This window comes from Macadamia integrifolia, chromosome 8 (assembly GCF_013358625.1).
Source record: "Macadamia integrifolia cultivar HAES 741 chromosome 8, SCU_Mint_v3, whole genome shotgun sequence".
Classification (NCBI taxonomy): Eukaryota; Viridiplantae; Streptophyta; class Magnoliopsida; order Proteales; family Proteaceae; genus Macadamia; species Macadamia integrifolia.
The window spans coordinates 1,855,617-1,877,715 of record NC_056564.1 but is presented as its reverse complement, the minus strand read 5'-3'; the positions used below and the strand labels follow the sequence as shown (position 1 = coordinate 1,877,715).

General features: G+C 38.3%; 1 protein-coding gene across 1 annotated transcript in view; it reads left to right on the top strand.

Moving 5' to 3' along the window:
• Positions 1-5,409: 5,409 nt before the first annotated feature.
• LOC122086544 (diacylglycerol kinase 4-like) overlaps positions 5,410-22,099 on the top strand; it is a 52,809-nt gene continuing 36,119 nt past the window's right edge. Inside the window, exons 1-6 of the mRNA XM_042655447.1 lie at positions 5,410-5,529; positions 6,261-6,398; positions 6,483-6,568; positions 13,967-14,054; positions 16,867-16,942; positions 21,798-21,880. Coding sequence (XP_042511381.1) covers positions 5,518-5,529; positions 6,261-6,398; positions 6,483-6,568; positions 13,967-14,054; positions 16,867-16,942; positions 21,798-21,880 — 483 coding nt within the window. The 5' untranslated portion in view covers positions 5,410-5,517. The remainder of the gene's footprint in view (positions 5,530-6,260; positions 6,399-6,482; positions 6,569-13,966; positions 14,055-16,866; positions 16,943-21,797; positions 21,881-22,099) is intronic.

The following is a 22,099-nucleotide window of genomic DNA, read 5'->3' as shown; positions in this document are numbered from 1 at the left end:
CAGCCTCTTTTTAAGCAACCTTTTATTCTTGAGGCCCAATTAATTTTGGGGGCCCACTAGATGGCTGACCCTGGGTAATGCAGGAGTAGATTATAAGTAACTAAGTCCGCAGTTTATAACCCCAAACAATACAAATAGGAGTAGGAAACAAAGAAAGAATACCATCAAATAAATCCCCAAGGATACAATACCCATATAGGAGCAAAATCAGCCCAAAACTTAACCTGATAGGAGAGAGAAAGACCTGTTATAGAGCTGGAGAGAGAGAGAGAGGTGCGGCCAGGGTTGTAGGCGTCCGATTGAGTTGCATTCTTGGGTGTAGATAGTCCCTAGGGAGGGTATAAAAACCCCCAAAGTTGAGAGGATTCTGTCGGCTGGTTGTGAAGTTACAAGCTTTCTTGATTTTCTGACCTTGGAGAGAAAACTGAGAAGAACCTTCAAGAACAGCAGCTGAATGCTTCCAACAGTGACTATGTAAGGATCGTGGGACCCTTATGAGGCCTAGAATACCCTGATTGAAGATCTAGTTGAATAGAATACAGAAGAGAGAAAGAGAGGAGATCGATCTCTCTCCTATTCCCACTAGGATTGCTAATCGGTTCTGATTTTTGGAGACTTTTATCAAAATCTGAACTATACCTCTTGAATGTTACAACAAATAAAATAAAAAAGAAGAATAAAACAGATGGGGGATTGAGAAGGGTGAATGAGAATAAAGGAAGTGTGATGCGGATCCGAATCCCAAGGGCTGAAATCAGATCGCTTAGGGCCCACTTAAACACTCAATAAAACAAAGACAACACCCAATAACAATTGTATTGAAATAAAGCTTCTACTAAATGGCAGAATTGTAATTAAACTGAAGTTTCCAATGAAGGTGGCAGTTTTGTAAATAAATAGAACTTTAGAAGGGAGTGGCAGACTTGTAATTAGATGGAACTAAAGGCCTAGGCTACAATATGCTAGTAAAAGGGTAATTTAGGACTAAGGAGAATAATGAGGAAGTGAAGGGCAATAAGGTCAAACCAGGGATTAAATGCCCTAAACAGCAGTCCACGATTCTTCAAGCTTCTTCTCCTTGTGAGAACCAGAAATCAGCGGAAATAACCTTCGAACCAGACAAGAGAACTCATCAATGGGGCCTTCAATCGGGCTGAAACTCATGGAAGGGTTCGATTATTCCAAGATCTACAGTCTCCAACCGATGGGTGTTCAAACAGAAACCAAAGAGAAAGTAAAACTTCTGCAACTCAGGTCTAACGCAAAGACAGAATCAGATGTGAAGTTCTGGTTAGAACTTCCAGCAAAGATCAAATCTNNNATGTAGAGTAAGTCGTTTCCATTAGAGGGATGAGCCCTTAAAACCTCAAACTGATCTGAAGTGTATCAGGACAGATTGATGGAAGAAAACTGTGGCTGCAAGTAACACCCAGAAAACAGAGTAGTAGTATCGGTTAACGAAAACAGAAAAAGAAAAGAGAAATAGCAATAATAGCAGATCGATGGGGAGGGAGAAGAGGAATAGAAGAGACACGAAGATTTCAGAGAGGGAGGAAAAAGGAGTCGGCAGTCATGGTTCCACACCCAAAAATTCTTCAACCAAGTGTTAATTCTTCAAAAACTTCAAATCTGTCTCTTACTAGTGAATTACATGGCTTATAAAAGAAAACTCAAAGTATCAAAATGGTAACTAATTTAAAATGGAAACTAATATAAAATTAGAAGCTAACTAATACAAAAAGAAATTATTTCTAAATCCAAAGAGAATCAAATCAAAAGTTTTTTTTTTTCCTATGTCCATCGTGGAACTGCATCAGTGACCTATGGGGCTGGTGGCCAAAAGGAGGCTGCTGGCCGAGTGGGAGCATAAGATCCAGCAAGGATGGTGACCTACGAGGCTAGTGGCCAAGACACGACTCCAACTGAGATGAAGCTCCAACAGGGGATGAAGAAACAGAGAAAGGAAGGAGAGGAGGAAGAAGAGAGAGGGACAGAGAATATAGCGCTTTGAAGCTTTGCTTGATTTGATTGAGAATTGAGTTTTCTTGATCTAATTGAAGCTGGGCTAGTTTTATGGTTTTGAAATAATTTACAAGTAAGTTGTTGGGTTTGGTTGTCTTGTATTCTATGGGTCCACTTAATTATTGGGTTTGTATTTGTAATTTTGTCGGGTTTTGGATCCATTACATAGACAAGGATAAAATTGTAATTGTGAGGTGTATAGGGTTTCTTATATATTGTCTTTACGTGGAAAACCCTAAACATAAGCAAGGAGATCACATTGTGAGGTGGAGAGTGGTGTAGAAAGTTTTTATGGCTTGGTGAAAAATCTTTACTTCTCTTGGGTGGATGTAGAAATTCGTGCCGAACCACATTAAATTCCTCGTGTTATGTGTGATTGTTTGTTTGGTTCCTTGTGGTTGCACATTTGTCCCTAATAAATGGTATTAGAGTGAGGTTCGGCAGATCGTTGCAGAGTGTTCATGGAGATATGAGGAAAGGCTGTGCGCATGGGGCGGAAGTTCTTTTTCCCTGTAGAGCATGGATATGGTTTTCTCTCTCTAAATCCATAAAGTTTTTTGGAGGAAAGAGAGAATAAAGAAGGAAAGAGGCACAAGGAGAGTCACTGTACGATTCCAATTCCTTATATAAGTAACTTGGGGGAGGAAGGAGAAGATCTAAAAAGGTATAAAAGTTTTAGAAATGAAGCTAAAAAGATTATGGGAAAATCAAGGGTGAAGAAATATAAAGATATCTTTGGAATGGTCTGAGCACAAAGGAAGGGGAAAAAGCTATCTATAGGATAGCTAAAATGAGGGAAAAGTAAGTAGAGATCTCGACCATGTTAGATGTATTAAAAGTGAATATGGTAAAGTACTAATAGGGATGGGGACATTAAAGAGAGATGGAAAGGCTATTTCTAATGTTGTGTCATAATACCTTGTCCCCATCATATCGTGCTTTTGTGTCTTCCTTGTCTTTTATTTCCTTTCCTCAGACTTGGAAGGAGGCAAATGTAGAACCTAGATGAAGGAGGCGATGAATGAGGAGATGAGGGCCCTTCATAAAAGTGCCACATGAGACTTAGTTGCTCTTCCACCTAAAAAACGATCAGTCGGTGGCAAATGGGTGTTCACAGTTAAACACAATGCTAATGGGACTATGGATAGGTATAAAACAAGGCCGGTTGCTAAGGGCTTTACTAGACATATGGGATCAATTACCAGGAAAACTTTGCTCCTTGCCAAGATGACCATAGAGTTATTATCTCTTGTGTAGAGAACTAAGGTTGGGAGCTACAAGAACTGGATGTCAAGAATGTATTTCTTCATAGGGAGTTGATAGAGGATGTGTATATAGGTGTTCCACCAGGCTATTCTAGTTCAGAGACTCAAGGCAAGGTCTGCAGACTGAAGAGGGCCCTTTATGGATTGAAGCAATCTCCTAGGGCGTGGTTTGGTCAGTTCCACAGGGTTATGATAGCAGTTGGCTTCACGCAGAGTAATGCCGATTACACCTTGTTCATTAAAAGGGTGGGGGATCAGATTACTATGCTAGTAATATATGTGGATGACATTGTTGTTACTAATAATAATGCAGCTGAGACCTCTAAGTTCTAGTCCTATCTTGGTAAGGAGTTAGAGATTAAAGACCTTGGGAAGATAAAGTACTTTCTTGGCATTGAGGTTGCACATTCTACCAAGGGTATTGTTCTCTTCTAGAGGAAATATACTTGACCTCCTCTCTGAAACAGGTATGTTAGGTGGAAGCCCTCAGATACACCAGTTGAAGCTAACTCTCATCTCAAAAGCAAGGAATGTGAACCGGTTGATAAGGATCGCTATCAAAAGCTGGTTGGAAGACTCATCTATTTATCTCACACTTGACCAGACATAGCTCATGCAGTCACTTTAGTGAGTCAGCACATGCATGACCCCTATTCCTCTCTTATGGAAGATGTGTATTGAATTCTGCGGTACTTGAAGTCTACTTCAGTAAATGGTATTTTATTCTCCCCTTCAGATCACATGAGAGTCGAGGCATTCACTGGTGTTGATTGGGTAGGTTCCCAGATGGTTGTCGTTCCACTACTGGCTACTGTATGTTTGTTGGTGCCAACCTGGTTATATAGCGCAGTAAAAAGCAGTCAATTATGGCTCGACCGAGTGCAGAAGCTGAGTTCCAGCCTTCCAGGCGATGGCACTTGGTATATGTGAGCTACTTTAGTTACAAGGTCTCCTTCATGATCTAGGTGTGACTATTCAATTGCCAATGATGTTGTACTATAAGAATAAGTCAGCCATCAACATTGCACATAACCCAGTCCAACATGATCGTACCAAACATGTGGAGATTAACAGACACTTCATCAAGGGGAAGTTGGAGCAAGGCCTCATATACATCCCTTTTGTGAGAAGTGAATATAGTTAGCAGATGTTCTTACAAAGGTACTTAGTAGTAAATCATTTTATTCTATTTTGTGCAAGTTGGGTGTGTGTGATATCCATGCTCCTACTTGAGGGGAGTGTTGAATCATGAGTTATTGTAATAATGAGTTTTGGGGTTATATCTAAACGGACCCTTAAGTCCACTTTATGGTTTATTTCATTATAAACAACGAAGCTTGTGCTCATATTTGACACAAGTCACATTCTCCCCAAATTTTTCACCTTCATTACTTATGGTTGACCCCAGATATCTAAAATAGTTACTTTGTGGAATCTTTGTCTCCTCAATTTTCTCCATTTCATCATCCATCATAGAGTAGCTAAAATTATCATATACTCCGTCTTCGATCTACTAATCTTAAAACCTCTTGTTTCCAAGGTTGATCTCCATAGCTCCAACTTAGTGTTAATCTCTGCTTTAGTCTCATCCACAAGACGATGTTATCGGCAAAGGTACATCAGGGGGCCTCGTCTAGATGCTCTTAGGTCTTTTAATGGCATGGAATTTACATTTTGGAACTCATACTGTCTGAACTTAACAATAAAGAACTTATTGGTTAACCTCTATTATGGCTTGATTTTTTCAATGGACAAAATAAATGTTGCAAAAAGCCTTGTAAAGGATTGGATTGTCTTCGGTTGAAACTTTTTCTTATTGGGTGACTGTTGGCTATTCTAAAGTGTGTTTGGATTTGGGTGTGTCTGTGGAGGAAGGGTTTCTTCCTCTGCATAATGTGCCCACCAAACTTGACCCATTGCCAACTCTACCGTACGATTTTCACTATGTGGTAAACTTATTGATGGTGGGGTGTCATGCTATTACTTTTCATAAAGAAGCTTGTCTCTCTTGGATCCATTCTATTTGTATATAGCATAAACATGCATGACTTTATATGCATTTTGGAACTTGTCTTAACAATTTGGATCTGTTAATTCCTTATTATCATGTGTAATGCAGGTTTTTGATATTTCAATTGTGAAGCCAACTGAATTTATACAGTATGGATTAGCTTGCTTGGAGAATCTGGCTGCTCTTGGTGACAATTGTGCAAAAGAGACTCGCGAAAAAATGAGGGTTATGGTATGTTTGCTCGATTGCTCTATATTTGATTTTCATATAGTATGCTTAATACTTCCTTCAATCCAAATACTCTCGCTTGCATAGTTGTCAAGGCGTCTTCTAGGCATCCAGGCACCTTGGTCCTGTTGGTTGCCTTGGTCACCTTGTATCCAGGCCCCCCCTCCAACCCCTTGTGTCTTCTAGACGCCGTAACAACTATGCTCGCTTGTGCACTTGGTCTTAGCATGACTTTTAGGCTGACTAGCCTTTCTGAGGATCTCATCAAAATAGTCTCATATGATCTTTTGAGGTGATAACTGAGGAAAGATGATGTAGTGATTATTTGACCTTTACTTTTAGGTGTTTCTATCTGGAAGCCAGTTTCATTTTTCTTTCCATTTTCTTCCACAAGCACTGCTCCCAGATGAAAGCATTATAAAACCATTCATCTAGCTTTGAAATTGGACTTATCCAATGGTGCCTGTATCATTGATGTAGTTCCTGTAATCCATGGAGCTTATTCTAACAGCTAGAGGAAACAACCTACTAAAATTCGGGTGAAGTTGAAGTTGCTAAGTTGAGCCTATCTAGAATTGGTTTTGATGACGGTTCACACATAATCCTTTGTTAATGTGTATTTCCTTTAATATTCTCCCTTGATTATTGTCATCATAATTATGTATACCATTGCTAAAATGGTTTCTGGTTTACTTTTTATTGTTACGGGAAGAGTTATGATATGTTCTGGGCAGGTTGCAGGGGGTGATGGTTCAGTGGGCTGGGTTCTAGGAAGTCTTGCTCAACTTTATATGCAGAATCGATTGCCAATTCCTCCAACTGGAATCATTCCACTTGGTACGGGCAATGACTTGTCTAGAAGTTTTGGTTGGGTAAGAATTTATGCTGCATGAATTTTCCTGTTTGCTTATTGTTGTATTACTTTTTTTTCATCTGTTAGCGTCTTGTTTCTTTAGGGTGGTTCATTTCCTTTTGCATGGAAATCTTCTGTCAAGAGATCTCTACATAAAGCTGTCACAGGTCCAGTTTGCCGTCTTGATAGGTATGAGTTTATTGCAACCTTATTTTCATGGGAGTGTAAGTTCTGTATTGAATTCTCTACTCATTTATTTCTTGCCAAGAGGAGTGCATTGCATCTTGCAAGTACTTGATACTATTCCATTTTAGACAAAAACATGTGGTTCCCTTGAATTGCTTGAGGGGGATTCATGCAAGTTTAGAATCAAAGATGGAATCCAAGGGTTTGTAGAAGAGTCAGAAATAGCTGTCATGACGTAGCAGAAACATGTAGGATTTGAATGCTATTCCAATCCCTTTGATTTCTAAGGCTGAAATCCAAGAAAATCCAAATTGAAGGTTCTGATCACCGTCAGAAACCTAGGCTTTTAAATTGCAGCCCTTCAAACAGTAAATAAGATAACCCTCCAAAGTGGAGAGGATGGGAATGACCCAACCAGAATATCAATTAATTTCAATAAAGGCTAAATTAGAATTCAATATGACACATTTATAGACCCATCACCCATCAATCCTAAGTAGATAGTCTCCTAACTTGGAAGCCCAAAATAATACTTACTAACATAGTTGTCCAAAGAGAGTACCATATTACAGTCAAAAAATTTTTTTTTTTAATTTAATTTAATTTAATTTATTTTATATTCCACATATTTTTCAGTTGGACAACAATGCGTACTAAAACTCTAAAGTCTAAACTAGATGAACATCTAGAAATATAGATCACACTACAGGCTAACAACCTTCTTATAGAGTAGCATAACTCTCCTGATACAACTTGGATTGCAAGATCTTAGTCTTGTTTTAGACAGTAGCTTAATAACCTTTGGATTGTAACGGGCTTAAGACAGGGTGTAATGGTAATGAGGCTCAAAACATGCCCCCAAGGTACTCAGAAAGCATCAACTTGTCAACAAATTTTTGTTCCCTGGTAATTTTATTTTTCCTCTCGTTTTCTTCTTTAGTTCCTTGTTTTTTTGTTCTGATTTTGCAATGATCACACGTGACAGTTACTTTATCAAGTTGCCTACGTACCCTTGTGTGGTCCAACTTTCAAGGAGTCAGACTAAACATAATTCAGGCTTTTTAGTCTTGCTGCTTTTCCTGGGAGGATTTATTCTCTTTTTGAACAATGGACTTGGGGAGTCGGGGGTGTGATATCATGCCAATGCCTTTTGCCTTAAACACTGAGGGATAATAGGGCATGATGAGTGAAGGTATTGGGATGGTGGGCTAAAGGTGGACCAGTTGAGTTTCCCAAAGAGCAGGCTAAGGCCCAAGGTAGTGAAAAATTGATTGTGATAATTTAGGAATCTTTTGGGTAACTAGTGGCTATAGCTGGGCTCCCTTTGTGGGTCCTTTGGGATGAGATCTCTTTCTAGGCTTTATGCTCAATGGAAGGGGATCAAATGTATGGAAAGCTCAGGAATTTTTCGTCATCAATACTTTGACACATAAGGTTGTTGCATATTGGTTGTCCTTGTTGGCAACCTTGGGCACATGTGAATGATGAGGTGGTCAGAGATGATGTCGTGGTTGTGTATGATCACTAAGTTATCTTGATAGTGCTCAGAGATGTGTCACACATTGCATGTGTGAAAGTGGAAGTAGTGTGTGAAGGGCCCTTCATTAAAAGAGAAGAAATCATTGTTTTATACAATGGCAGCACATTTGAGGGTATTTTCGAAAATCTATATGAAAGATTTAAGAAAATATATGTGCATGTAAGTTGTAGATCCTTGAACTCTGAGTCTCACAATTGGAATCATGTCGATTAGATATTAGAGTAAAAAGATACGACATGTTCTTCAGGCCAACGTGTAAGCTGCAAAAGGCAATGTCTTACACATTAGGTGGGTTCAATCCCATTTTTGAGATTCATGCATTACATCTGGGTTGAAGGTATAAACATGAGAAATGTAGTTCTTTGAGTTCTCTATCTGTAGGAAAAAGAACTAGTTCAATTGAAATTCGGACGAGAGAGATATGATTATTTTCGTATGATCACTCTGAAACAGAGCCAACCCATATTCTCATGGCGGGTTTATGTTTTCATGATTTTGAGTTGAATTTTGAGATATTTTAAAGAAGAATTAGATGAATGATATTTCTACAAAAGGTGTATATATTTGAGTCTACTTTCAGAAGCAACAAGAATCGGTTCATTTGGAGTTATATATAAAAAGTTATGACTCCCGCATTGAGATAGGTCAATCTGCTAGAGTAGATTCCGATATGAACCGGGTGGTTAAACCTACACGATTTTGAGGCTTTTGTTGGACCTTCTTAAGTGAATTTCGAGGATTTCTTTCATAACTTCTTGAAGAGCAAAAAGAAGAAAAACCCTAGAGGAGAAAAGAGAAGAAGCCAAGTGTTTGTATACTCCCATGCCCAAATCTTGAGAAAAAGTTTTGTTTGAAGATTTTTGTGTATTGAATGCTTTAGTGCCATCACCACCAAGCTTGAGCATTAAAGACAACATTGAAGGTTGGTGAGGGGTTTTGGAGTTCATTAAAGACAAAGAAACTTCTTATGTGATAGAAGAAGGAGAAGGTAAAGAAGATGGACCACCATCTTCAACTCTTGAAGGTTCAAGATTCTCCATCAAGTTCATTAAAGACAAAGCAGCTCCTTAGTGTGATAGAAGAAGAAGGAGAAGACAAAGAAGATGATGAACCATCTTCTTCTCTTGAAGGTTCAAGATTAGCCATCAAAGAGGGAAAGTTGAAGATTCCACTGTATCTAGGAATCTCAGAGAAGCTCTCCACCCCTTGCTAGACAAGGGAGGTAATCTCTACTTTCCAAGTTCTATTGTGTATGACCTAGGTTGTTAAAGTTGCATAACCTAAGGTATTGATTGTAAGGGAAGAGACTTTGATGGTGAATCCTTAGGGAAGAGAGGGGAGATCAGAGTAGAGGGGAAAAGGGAGAATCACATTCAACACATTCTTTCAATAATCAAAATCACTCTCTAAATCTTCAATCGATTACAACTAATATATATGAAAATAAGAACATGAAATTAGAAACTTAACTGGAATGGAAACTAGCCTAAACTAGGAAACAACTATAAAAAGGAAACCAAAGCAAGGAAATAAATCCTACTCCTAGTTCAAGTCTGGAAAATAAAAGCATGAAATAAAATACTAAGTAAACTACTAATTTTATTTCCAACCCTTGTTGGACCAAAACCCTGGGCTGGACAGGTTCTTCTTGGCTCTTGGCTTCCAAAGCCGGTCATGCTGGTCCAACCAAGAAAGGGCAGCCGTATCTGCATCAGACTTGTACTCATATTTATCATCATATACATTGTAAAGGGGGGGGGGTGAAACCCTAGCTTGAGTACTATCTCAGGTTGAAGCAGGTGTCATAGCACCTGGACTATTGTAACAGTCATAAGTTAGTTGTTGAGTATTGAGCAAAATACGAAACCCATAAAGGGTATTGCTCCGTAGAGTAGGCAATGAGCCGAACCACGTATATCTTGTGCCATTTGTGTATGCCTGTATATTAGAGTGCGTGGATTGTGAATGTGTGCAAGATGGGTATTTTTGTCTGGTAGATCTGGCCACTGAGTGGTGCAAGGTGGACAACCATCTGATTGTGTGGGTTGAATAGAATACATGGTAGCTTCAAAAAGTGGTCTCCAGAAAAGATTTTATAGACACTGTTCACCCCCCATCTTAGTGTCAACTTGGGATTAACAAAGTTTATTATTTCTAACAATAAAAAGGTAAGAAATTTGACGTCAATGAGAAATTGGAGAAGAAAGAAAACTCTTCCACACTAACTATATCTGACTCGAGCTTAATCCTGCCATTTTTGTTGCTGTCTTGGTGGAATAGCCTTTCTGCATATGAAATCCCCTGTATAATTCTGGCTTGGACCACTTTGGGAGGAGGATTTGAAATGGCTTTGGGGGGTGGTTGTTGTCATCCTTGCTACAACAATTTCTTGAATACCACACTGAGGGGCATCCACAAATCAGGAAACTCCCTTTTCTAGAAGGGAGGGTTAGAAACCTGTCGATTTGCGGGGGAATTATTAACCCCTTCATGGTGGCCTTGGAAGGGCCTCCTCTCACTAGTTCGTGCTCACAGATTTTCTTGATTTGGGCAGGGTTTTTGTGTCAGTGGAATCTTCAACTCTCTACAAGACTTTAAAATGTAGTTAGAGGTTGAGAAAATAGTTAATGGACATATTGGGGTTGCAGATTCATGACGACCATTCTCAAATTGCTCTCTTTCAGAAGGGCAGTCCCACATCTGTGTAGCCTTCCTTTGGAACCTCAACAGAAAAGGTGTGCAGTCTGCTTTCCAGATCACTGCAGGTCAACTATTTTTGGTATTATAAGAGTATTGCTTTTGAAAGCTTTAACAATATTTCCTAGGTATGAGTTTGGGAAGAATCCAATGACATAAACCAATGAAAGGCTGCTCCAGAGAGGGTGTGTTGAAAGGCTTGACCCATCTATCAGTCCGTATAACCTTTAATTCTCATTTGGCCAATGTAGGCCCTCAGATGTGCACAAGGGTCTCCCATACCATTGAATTAGTTGACTGCCATTTGAATTTTTTGGCAGCCGAGCTTCCAGGAAGCACATGCCTTCTGTGTCGATCGTTTGATCTTCAATTCGTTTTAAATTCTTAGTCATACTCCAATTTCTCTAGTTTTGGCTGAGTGCTTTTGTCTCAGTAGTTTCAGGGGATATCAATTATCGAGGGAATTAGGCTTGAGTTGACTTCTATTCATTTTCCTCCAAAACCTATGTTGGTATGTAGGAGGATGCATCTCGGGCCTGGCTCTGATCTTGAATTTCATTTTGTGGGCCAAAATAAAATTAGCTTTGGATAAGGTCAGCCAGATTCATGACCATTGGTTTGAGATCTAATATCTCTGCTTGCATTTGTTCCATTTTTGTGGGGAGATCCTCACTGGAGTTCATGATAAGTGGCTGGGTTCAAACCAGTAACCAGTTTAATCTAGAGATACCCAAAGGAAGAGGAAAGAGACCTCGTTTAGGAATAGAGATTGGAGTGAGTTCTGGTTCAAATGGAGAATGAAAAGGATTTCCTATGACTAGAATGATGCCAGTGTAAACTCGAACCCCGAGTTGAGTCCAGAAAGTGGTTGAACCAAATCAGGCCGAAAGCAAAAGATCCCTAGACCTAAGTTTGGACACAATCTAGGTTTATATATTTAGCAAGATTTCTCATAGATTGGGGACAAACTTAGGTTAAATGTTGTACCCTAAACTAGATATTTCAACCAGATCGGTACATTCTAGGTTGAAAATCCTATTCCTAGTCCGGGGCCAAATCCCAACGAGCAACATACTGTTCAAACAGACAATAACAAATAATAACAGACAAGGTAAAAACAATAACAGTTTAGATCTCATATGAGAACAAATATAAACTAGTTATACATCAGCCCAGCCATTGAAAATCATGTAGCCTAGCTCAGTTCTATTTTGACATCCAAGTGGAAATACCAAACCGAACCTGGTTCAAGTATTGAAGATCATGCCACATTGGACCAATTCCAGCAGCATGGAGGACACTAGTTTTGCAAGCATTGGGTTGCTTACTTTGGTTCTGATATTGGAGTGAAATCGAGTCAAGACTTATGGTGGACAATATGCTGGTTTGGGTAGAAACGGGTTAAAGTAGTTCTCACATGATTTTTTAAACAACATTAAATTAGTTATGGTATAACTGTAGTCTTATTGAGACTCAAGCGGAGATTAAAATTAAGTTGGAGCTATGGAGGTCAAAATTGGAAACAAGTGGTTTTAAGATTAGTAGATCTAAGACGGAGTATGCGAAGTGTAACTTTAGCCACTCTATGGATGGATAATGAAATGGTGAAAATTGAGAGACAAGGATTCCTCATAGTGACTATTTTAGATATTTGGGGACTACCATAAATAAAGAAGGTGACATAGAGGATGATCTCATTTAGAATTAAAATGGGATGGATGAAGTGGAGAGGTGCATCCTGAGTCTTATGTGACTGGCATATTCCTCTAAAGCTCAAGGAAAAATTCTATAGGACTATTGTCTGTCCAGCTATGATGTATGGGGATGAATGTTGGGCAATCAAGAAGAGTCATATTGAGAATCTATGTGTGGCTTAGATGAGGATGTTGAGATGGATGTGCGGTAAAACTAGGAAGGATAAAGTAAAGAATGCGCATATTAGAGCTGTTTTGGGAGTTGCCCCGATAAACGACCAGCTCCGTGAAAGTCGTTTGAGGTGGTATGACCATGTTCAAAGGAGACCTGAGGATGCTCCAGTAAGGACTAAGGATTGAGTAGATTCATATTGAAAGAGCCAGAAGAGCTAGGGGTAGGCCTAAAATGACCATAGAAGAAATGGTGAGGAATGACATGCAAAGTCTCGGTCTTGTCACTAGTATGACCTTGGATAGAACTTATTGGAAGACAAGGATCCATGTAGTTGGCCCCATTTAGCTGAGGTTTTCCTAACTGCTAGGCTGTGCCTCTTTTCTCTTATTCTCATCTTTGTCTTCTCATCCTTCACCTTCCTATCTCTCCCTTCCTCGTCTTCTGTCTGGACTTTTACAATTTTGTTTTGTATGGATCCATGTAGCTGACCCCATTAAGTTGGGATAAAGCTGAGTTTATTGTTGTTGTTGTTGTTGTATAACTCTAGTTGTATTGATTCTATTCCCTTATATGATTTATGCAAAAGGGTGGCTTGGGACATAAAATTCCCCACTGAGAAGGAACACCAATAAATTGATTTTATGTCCATATATGATGTATGCAAAACGTTTTAGTTATTTATCAATAAATATTAAAATTTGACAAATAGAAAACAAAAAATTAGTAATGGTGTAATGGTACACATGTTGGTGAATTTATAAAAGGATCAGGGTTCAACTCTTTCTATCAACAGATTTATTTTGAAAGGCCACCCAACTTGGTATTTGACTTGGACTCTTTCTATGAACGTATTTATCTTTAAATTGACCGCCCAACTTGGCATTAGACTCGGCCCGAGTCCTGGGAGTTACCCCAGTTGCTCAATTGACTGGTTTGAGTCTTACGCACCAGGAGTCAACATATTTACTCAACTCCTGGTGCTCGGGAGTCGAGTCAGCTTGTCCCGGTGACTGAGTTGGCTCCCCACTCGGCAAGCTATGGTTTTAATTGAATAAATTAATGTCTAATTTTGGAACTAGATTTCTTCAAATTTTTTCATCTCTTTTCTTGTTTTTGATAAAAAATTTGGCTGCACCAATTTTTATCAAGACACTTATCACATACTTGCTGTCATTTCTGTGCCAACTTTGTAATTTTTTGGAGTCCAATTGCTATGCACTTTCCTTATTTTTCTTTCCCCTGTATGAGATCAATTTATCAGTGTATGCAAAAATAACACTGCTATCTTGATGCAGTTGGCATATTGTGGTCTCAACGCCAGCTGGAGAAAATATAGAGCTGCCGTATTCTCTGAAGTTTACAGAGGAATGTTCCCTTGATCAGGTTGAGAACATGAAATTTGAGTTTCTATACTTTAGTTGGTTGACTGCTATTGTGGTTGCATATTTTTTCTGGTCATCTGTTATCCTTTTTGTTATCATACACTTTGTAAATTTATTAGGCAGCTTCACCTTTGGTGCTAACTTCTTTCATCATTTGTGACACAGTTGCATCAATATTCAATTTTATATTTCGTGTAAGAATGTCGATATTGTTTTTAAGCAAATGGTTATATGATCAGTTGCCGGTTTTGCATTGCACTAGCTGTGTTTCTTTTGATATCAGTTTGACAGATTGTGGTTTCCTTTTTCATTTGATTTTTTTGGGTGAAGAAATAATTCATTACCAAAGGGGATCTGGGAGGTGTTGGCACCTCACCAAGGAGGTCAGCCATGGTGACCGGCCCACATGGGAAAGCTCAGGGGAGTGAGAGAAATGGTTTGGTGTTTATTCATCTGTTGCAGAATGAAACCAATGTAAGGGTATGGTTTTTCATTTGATTTTACTCTTCTTAGAAAATTATAGAAAGGGGCTTCAGAGTGTTATTCTGGTGTAGTAGGTGAGGAGAGTAGGCTATTTGGTGGATGGAAGGTTTTATGAGGTATTCATGTTTTTGGGTTTGTTGATTCAATCATAGTTGTCAAGGCGTCACCTAGGTGACGACTAGGCGCCCAGGTGGTTTGCCTGGGGCCTAGGCGACAGTCGCCTTATTGCACTGCATGCCGCCTTGTGTTTTGGCACTTATTTGTGCAAAATATCATTTAAGTAAATGCTTCATTTACTTAAGATATTATTCATAAATAAGCAAATACCCTCTATTTGAATCCAATAAAAATAGTTTAAAAATCAAATTCCAAAAGGATAAAAAGTTAACCCCCCAATCCAAGAAGAAAAACTGGATTTTCGTTATAGGGGTGATTTTCAACTTTTAAATGCTGTAGTTTTTCTCAATTATGAAAATTTTATAAATTCTATCATGTTAAAACATTGCTAAAAACCAAAAGTCCGGTAAAATAATTTTTTGTTTTGATATCCATAAAATTATTTTCATTCAGGCGATTTTAACAGCATTCGCGCACTTAAAAATAAGTTTGACCAGAGCATAACTTTGTCATTATAATACAGATTTAAGTAATCTTAGACTTATTGGAAAGTTGGTTTTATATTATAACTAATACAAAAAGTCTCATGTAAAAATAATATCATTTGACCAGTCAAACTTATTATAGAACCAGAGCATTTCTCGAAATTTTGATTTTTTATAATTTAATATGACTTAATGTTAATTTTTATGATTTAATATGGCTAAATGTTGATTTTTAATGACTTGATGTTACTTAATCTTGATTTTTTATGATACAAGGTATATATAGTTTACTAAATAATGTTAACAATTGGTCACCTTGTTCGCTTCAAGGCGTGCGCCTTCTCGCCTTAGCGCTTAGACAACCCTCCACTGCCTTGGTTCGCCTTGGTGCCATGACAACTATGGATTCAATACTGCAGGAGGTTTTCTTGGGAGTAAACTTTGATAGACTGAATGATACTACTATGGGATGCATTTCTTTGTATGGTCCATGGAAATGTAATTAATGTTGGATACTTTGGTTTGGAGGGTAAATCGGTGGATGTAAACCTTGCTGTTGAAGATTTTAGTCCCCCATGGATTCTGGCATGTAGCAAATGATGAAATAACAGTAAGAATAATCTAGAGCATCTGTAGAAGAAAGAAAGAAGCATATCATTATCGAGCACAAGAAGAAAAGTGTTACTGGGTAGAAGAAAGTTTCCTAATTAGATTATGAATAGAAGTCTAATCCTTTTTTGGGTGAATGAAAATTTTATAAACAAAGTGGAAGGAGAAGATACAAACAGCCCCTATAAAGAGTGGAGGGGGAAGAGAGAAAGCAAGCCCTCAAGGGGGAACAAAATTCCTGAGCACAGAGCTTGGAAGCTCCGAGGAAGTAAAAATGTGACAATTTCTGGGGGAGGGGGAGCAAGTGTAGGAGACTTTTGAAGCCTTAGTCTTGAATAGAAGTCGAATCCTATTCGGGTTGGGAAGGATTAATCCTCTTATTAGGACATGAATAGCACATTCTTGATCAAAACAAGGTGGAACTAGAACTAATAATCAAATCTGCAATTTCCATTTTGTGCCTCCCTTGTTTTCTTTTGAAACCTTCAACTTGCATAGTTGTACTTATGATTATGCATTTTTTTGTCTGCATTGCACATAACTGAACCATCTCAATTAGCTTTCGTTTCTCCCTTTACTTTTTTGTGCCTCTTGAAGTTTCCTTCCAATGCATTACTTTCTAATTTATCGCTTTGGTATTGCACTTATCCTCCTTAACATGGAATAACAGATCAATTGTCAGATTGTGTTACCAAATATTCAAATAGACATAAGTGAGTGCTTTAGAAGGGACTGCTAGTTTTTTTGTTGTGGCTTATAAAAAAAAAATAACTTTTTCCCATAAATGAAGCTTGAATACACAATATGCAATGAAAGATAAGTTATCTTCTTATATGACATATCTATTAGAAGTTTACTGACTATAAATACAGTTTGTGAGTGTATAGAAGTCGGTGTCATTGACAGATTTTCCTCTCTCTCTCTCTCTCTCTCTCTCACACACACACACACACACACACACACACACACACACACACCAGTTACTATATTTGCTTTCAGTTCTTCAATATACACTTGTATTTTTACTTAATCTTGAAGCTTACTGTCTCAAGTCAGATACTGTCTTTGGTTATTCACTGTATTATTCAATTGCTAGTGATTGCATTGAGTTTGTGGCAGGATTTAGTCGTTGAAGGGGAGTTGCCTGAAAAATCTACTTGCTTTGAAGGCGTGTTTTATAATTATTTTAGCATAGGTACGTCTTTCTGTATTTCTTCACTGCTTACATGTGCCTTATTGGAAGAATAAACATGGTGTATGGGATCATATTAGCTTTTGTGGTTATATCCTTATTAGCCGACCCCATTAAGTTAGGATAAGGCTTAGTTTGTTGTTGCTTGTTGTGGTTATATCCTTAGTGTTCCTATCATGGAAAAGAGTGGGAGCATGGATAATTTATTGTATTGTGTTTTTAAGTATTTAAATAAACTTTATTGTGTTTTCAGTGTCATATGACAGGCTGAAATCATAGGTGTTTGTGTGGGAAGGGTGTCTTTTGTGGAATGTAACAGTTTTTCACATGGTTCGGAGGGTTCCTCTCTGAACCTCGCATCATAGTCTAGAGCATAGGCTCTGAGCTAAGGGTGTCAATGTGGAACCAAAACCCAAACCATACCAAATAAGCAGAACAAAATTGAATCGCATAAGAATTGGTTCGTTTCTGATCATAAAACAAGGTATCTGTTCTGAGTTCAGTTTGGTTCAGTCTGTTTCCAAGGGTGGAGCCATTTGATTGGAACCAAGCCGAATTACCTGTTTTCAACTTTCATATGTCTCCTCCCTTTTATAATCTCTCTCTCTCTCTCTCTCTCTCTCTCCACTCAAGCCTCAATTTTTGATCCCTTGTACTCTTTTTTAGTGCCTCTCCTTCTCTCTCTACTCAATTGACTCAATTTTTAGTCCCTTTCCTCACTTCCTCCCATATTTTGTTTTGTTTTTTTAATGAATTCAATCCTCTCCTCTCTCTCTCTCTTTCCCCCCACTCCATGCATTAGGTTTTTTTTTTTTTTTTTTTTTTTTATCTTCTCCTTGCTTTCTCCCACACTTTTGTTTTGTTTTTAATATTATCACTCCATTCTCCAGTCTCTTCTCACTGGATCTTGTGAAGGTAAAGTTTCACCCAAATATCTAATCTTTCTTCTCTTTGACTTCCCTTTTTCTGTACAGGCACATATGCTGAGGTGAAATTCCTCTTTCCTTCATCTCTTCCGATTTTAGCATTGGTTCTACAACTGATTTTGTTTGTTTGGTTTGTTTTTCTTTTCTAATTTATTTTAGTTTGGATGGATTCCAATATTCCATTAGTTTGGATTTGGGATTAGAACTCAGAAACTGATCATCACCATCTCTCTCTCTCTCTCGCTGTTTTTTCCTTGGAGAAGATGAATGACGCAGACTCATTTTTGCCTTGAAATTTGAGAACAAGTGAGTTGAGATACACACAGAGTAGAGGGGTTTGAAAGATCAATTGAAGGAGATGGCGGACTGGGGTCTGGTGGTGATGTTTGTGCTGTTGGTGCCAGGGCTGCTGTTCCAGATACCAAACAGGAACAGGGTGGTGGAGTTTGGGAACATGCAGACCAGTGGGATCTCCATCCTTGTCCATACCATCATCCTCTTTGGCCTCATCGCCTCCATGCTCCAGGAGATGTGGTTGAGGCCTTGAAGCGGTAGGTTGTGTTTCAGAACCAAATTTGAACCAAAACGATTTGGTTCGGTTCTGGTCCACAGTAGCAGTCTCTTGGACCGAACTGAATGACCAGAACCAAACTGATTTACATCGTTTCTCTGAGCGTGGTTTTTTTACTGAGGTTAAATCATAACTTCATAGTTTTGATCTTTCAAATATAATGTATACAAAATGGAGCTTCTGACTTGTATAGATTTGACACGAGGTGGAAACCTGTATCTGTACTTGAACCTTTAATTGAATTAATGTAGGAGTTATTTTAAGATTGCAGTTGCTTTCCTTGGTGGTTATGGGCCTTATGGCATAGGAATTTGGAGAGGGAGGGGCTGGGTTAAAACTTGTGATGGAAGGCTTCTGGAGCTTGTGGAGTATATCATGAATTGAAGCCTCCTCACTTGCACAATGTATAGTTGATTGAGCTTGCACCTTGGTGGGATATCCACGTCCTCGAGTCTTATAGTCATTTCTTGTACCAAAAATCAATGCAGTTGCCTAACCAGAAAAAGCTCAAATCAGTGTGAAATGAGTGTATATGAAGAGAAAAAGGGGCAGGGAACTGAAGTGGAGGAAACTATTCAAGGTGAAGGAAAGGAAAGGAAAGGAAAGGAAAGGAAAGGAAAGAAAAGAAAAGAAAAGGGAGATAAATGGACAAGTTCAGGAAAGGGGAAAGGGGATTGAGGATAGGATAAGAAAATGAGATCTTCTATTGATCCCTTTTTTGAAAGAATTGAAAAGATTTGTATTCATACCATCAAAACAGGCAACCTGTACACTTTACCAACAGTCCACATAAGGACACTCTACAAAAACCAATTCCTTCCATCTTTACATTTCAAGACCCTAACCCTGCTTATATGCATAAAACTACAACAATCAAAACCCAGGTCACCCGTTTACAAAATCCACCCAGTTGTCCCAAATGCTAAAACTATTGTTCCCCTAAGATCTGGATCCACTGAAAACCACATAGAGATCATCCTCATTCCTTGGCACTATATCTTCTGTTTCTTCCTTGACTTAAAAAATATGGGCATTTTTTTTTTCTTTCCTAAAACGCCAGCATATTACAAGAGGAATCAGCCACTATAATGTTAAAGATCTCCCTTCCACTGGCTCTCCTTCCCATTCAAAACAGATAGTCAGGTAAAGACCAATCCACACCCAATTCAAGAAAAACATCACTTATATGTTAGAAGCAGACTTTTATATCTATGGCATAAATGTGACACATATTCTTTGTCAAGCTAAATATTTTTCTTGAACACCAACCTTTGTAATTGGATTGTTCATTGTCAAAATCTTCTCCAAAATAACTGTTCACTTAAAGAAAGATATACTTAAGAGGGATTCATTGATTTGATAAGTTTTATAAGGGAAACTAATACCGCCACGGAGAAGCATCTTACTGAAATCTTCACCAAGATCTTCCCTTCTGGCCATTTCCCACACCCTCACATAGTCACATCCCCTCCTTCCCAGTATAGAACTCCATTCTGTACTTCGTATCCATAAATACAGTACCCAATGCTTAGGAAAATCGATTGGCCTGATTCTCAGTTATCTTCTTAGCTTCATACTTATGCTTCCAGCTGATGTTGCCCCACTCAAAGAAGCTTCAATGATTTCACAATGGGAAATCTCATGCTTATGCTTCCAGCTGCTGTTGCCCCAGTCAAAGCAGCTTCAATGATTTCACAATGCGAAATCTGTGCCTCTACAATATTGTTACCCTTGAGGAGATCTTTTTGCTTCTTCTCTTCTTCCTCTCCCCCTCCCTCCCCTCATCCCCACCCCAAAAAAAAAAAAAAAAAAAAAAAGAAAAAAGAAAAAAAAAAAGAGTAAGAAATACAGAAGCTATAGATGGTAGTGACATTAGAAATTTAAAAAGGATAGTAATATTCCCCTATTTGCAGAGGGAGGAGAAAGATGTGCGATATGTTTATATACACAAAATATAGGTGGATTGAGTTGGAAGTTAGGATATTAGGGTTAGAGAGGAGGAAGATGAAGAGAAGAGAGGTAGGAAGAAGAGGGAGAGAAGTTGAGAGAAGAGAGTAATGGAAGGGTGCAAAACATGAGTGAGCTGCATGCTCTCCTCACCTATATTAGCCTCAAGATAATATCTTAGAAAATTACATAATGCCCCCTATGGAGGTTGAAGATGAAAAAAGGAAAATATACAACTTAAGACACCTTTCCTAAAGTACCCCTATTACATATTACATAAACTCTACCAGATTGCACTGCCACTGGGTATGCCCCCAGACCCCGTAGTGAATCTGGGATAAGGCTGCATACATTATGACCCTCCCCAGATCCCGCAGTAGCAGGAGCCTCGTGCCCTGAATACCCCTTTTTAAAGGTTAATTGCAAATTGTGTGTTGATGAAAGAAATGAAAATTTGAGAAAGTTGAAAAATTACATATGATTTTGAGGAATCTTTTAAGGGCTCAACTATATAACATGGGATTTGAACAGATATTAAAGACAAGTAGGGTATGGCTGGAAGGGAAACTTAAATTAGAAGAGGTCTTCGGTGATATCAAGGCACTAGGGGAGAATCACGAGGTCCAGGTACATTTAACTTATCCTTTCAAGAGGTGGTGCAGGACTTGATTCAGGTTTTTGGCAATTTCATGCTTTGGTTTTCTGGAATGGGTCTCTTACTCTGGTTATCATTGTACCTATCAGAGACAGAGAGGAAGAAGATTACCTGATTAATCATTCTGATGTTGATCACGTATAGAGCAGTGACTACAGTGTTGGCAATAAGATTGAGCAAGGTGGTTAGGTTGGTCCTTACCGAGGGTCCTTGGTATCAGGATAGCAATTAGTATATCCTATGTGCTGTATGGTGTGGTTCATTTGTTGAAGGTGGCCATGATTTGTAAGACTGATTTGGAGAAGGCTTATGATCACCAGTGAATGGGAGTTCCTTGACTTGGTGATGACAGTGGTGGTTTGATTAATTTCATGTGTTTTCACTTGGAGATATGGTTTAAAGTATCTCCGATACAATACGATACCCTCCAATATGTATCTTAAATTTAGCCGACCAATATAGGCTATATAGCGACCGATATTAATACTTTAATCCTTGATCTTTGTCATATTTTAACATATCTCCGTTACAATATGATACCATCCAATATGTATCTTAAAATTTAGCTGACCAATATGACGATCGATACCAATACTTTAATCCTTGCTTGGATATGATAAAAATTCTGCATATTATGTTTTATTGGCTCAATTTTCACAGTTATTGTTATTTTTCCTTTTTCTATTTTAGTTCTACCCCCATGATATATCTTTAGGTACTTTTTTGGAGATTCATATTTTAAAATTTTCTGTCATACAGGAATGGATGCCCAAGTTGCTTATGGGTTCCACCATTTACGTAATGAGAAACCGTATCTTGCACATGGTCCTATAGCAAATAAGGTACCTATATTTGTTTCGTAGTTTTTTCACATTGCCTTCATTCTTTCTCCAGAAATTGTAAAGGCTAATTTTTTTCTGTATATGTTCCAATCGCGATGAGAATTCACAAGACAACTTTAGATTATGTGATTGGACTTGGCCTTTTTTTATCATGCATATAAATTTCCCCGCCCCACTGAAAAAAAAAAAGAAAAAAAAAAAAAAAAAAAAAAAAAAAAA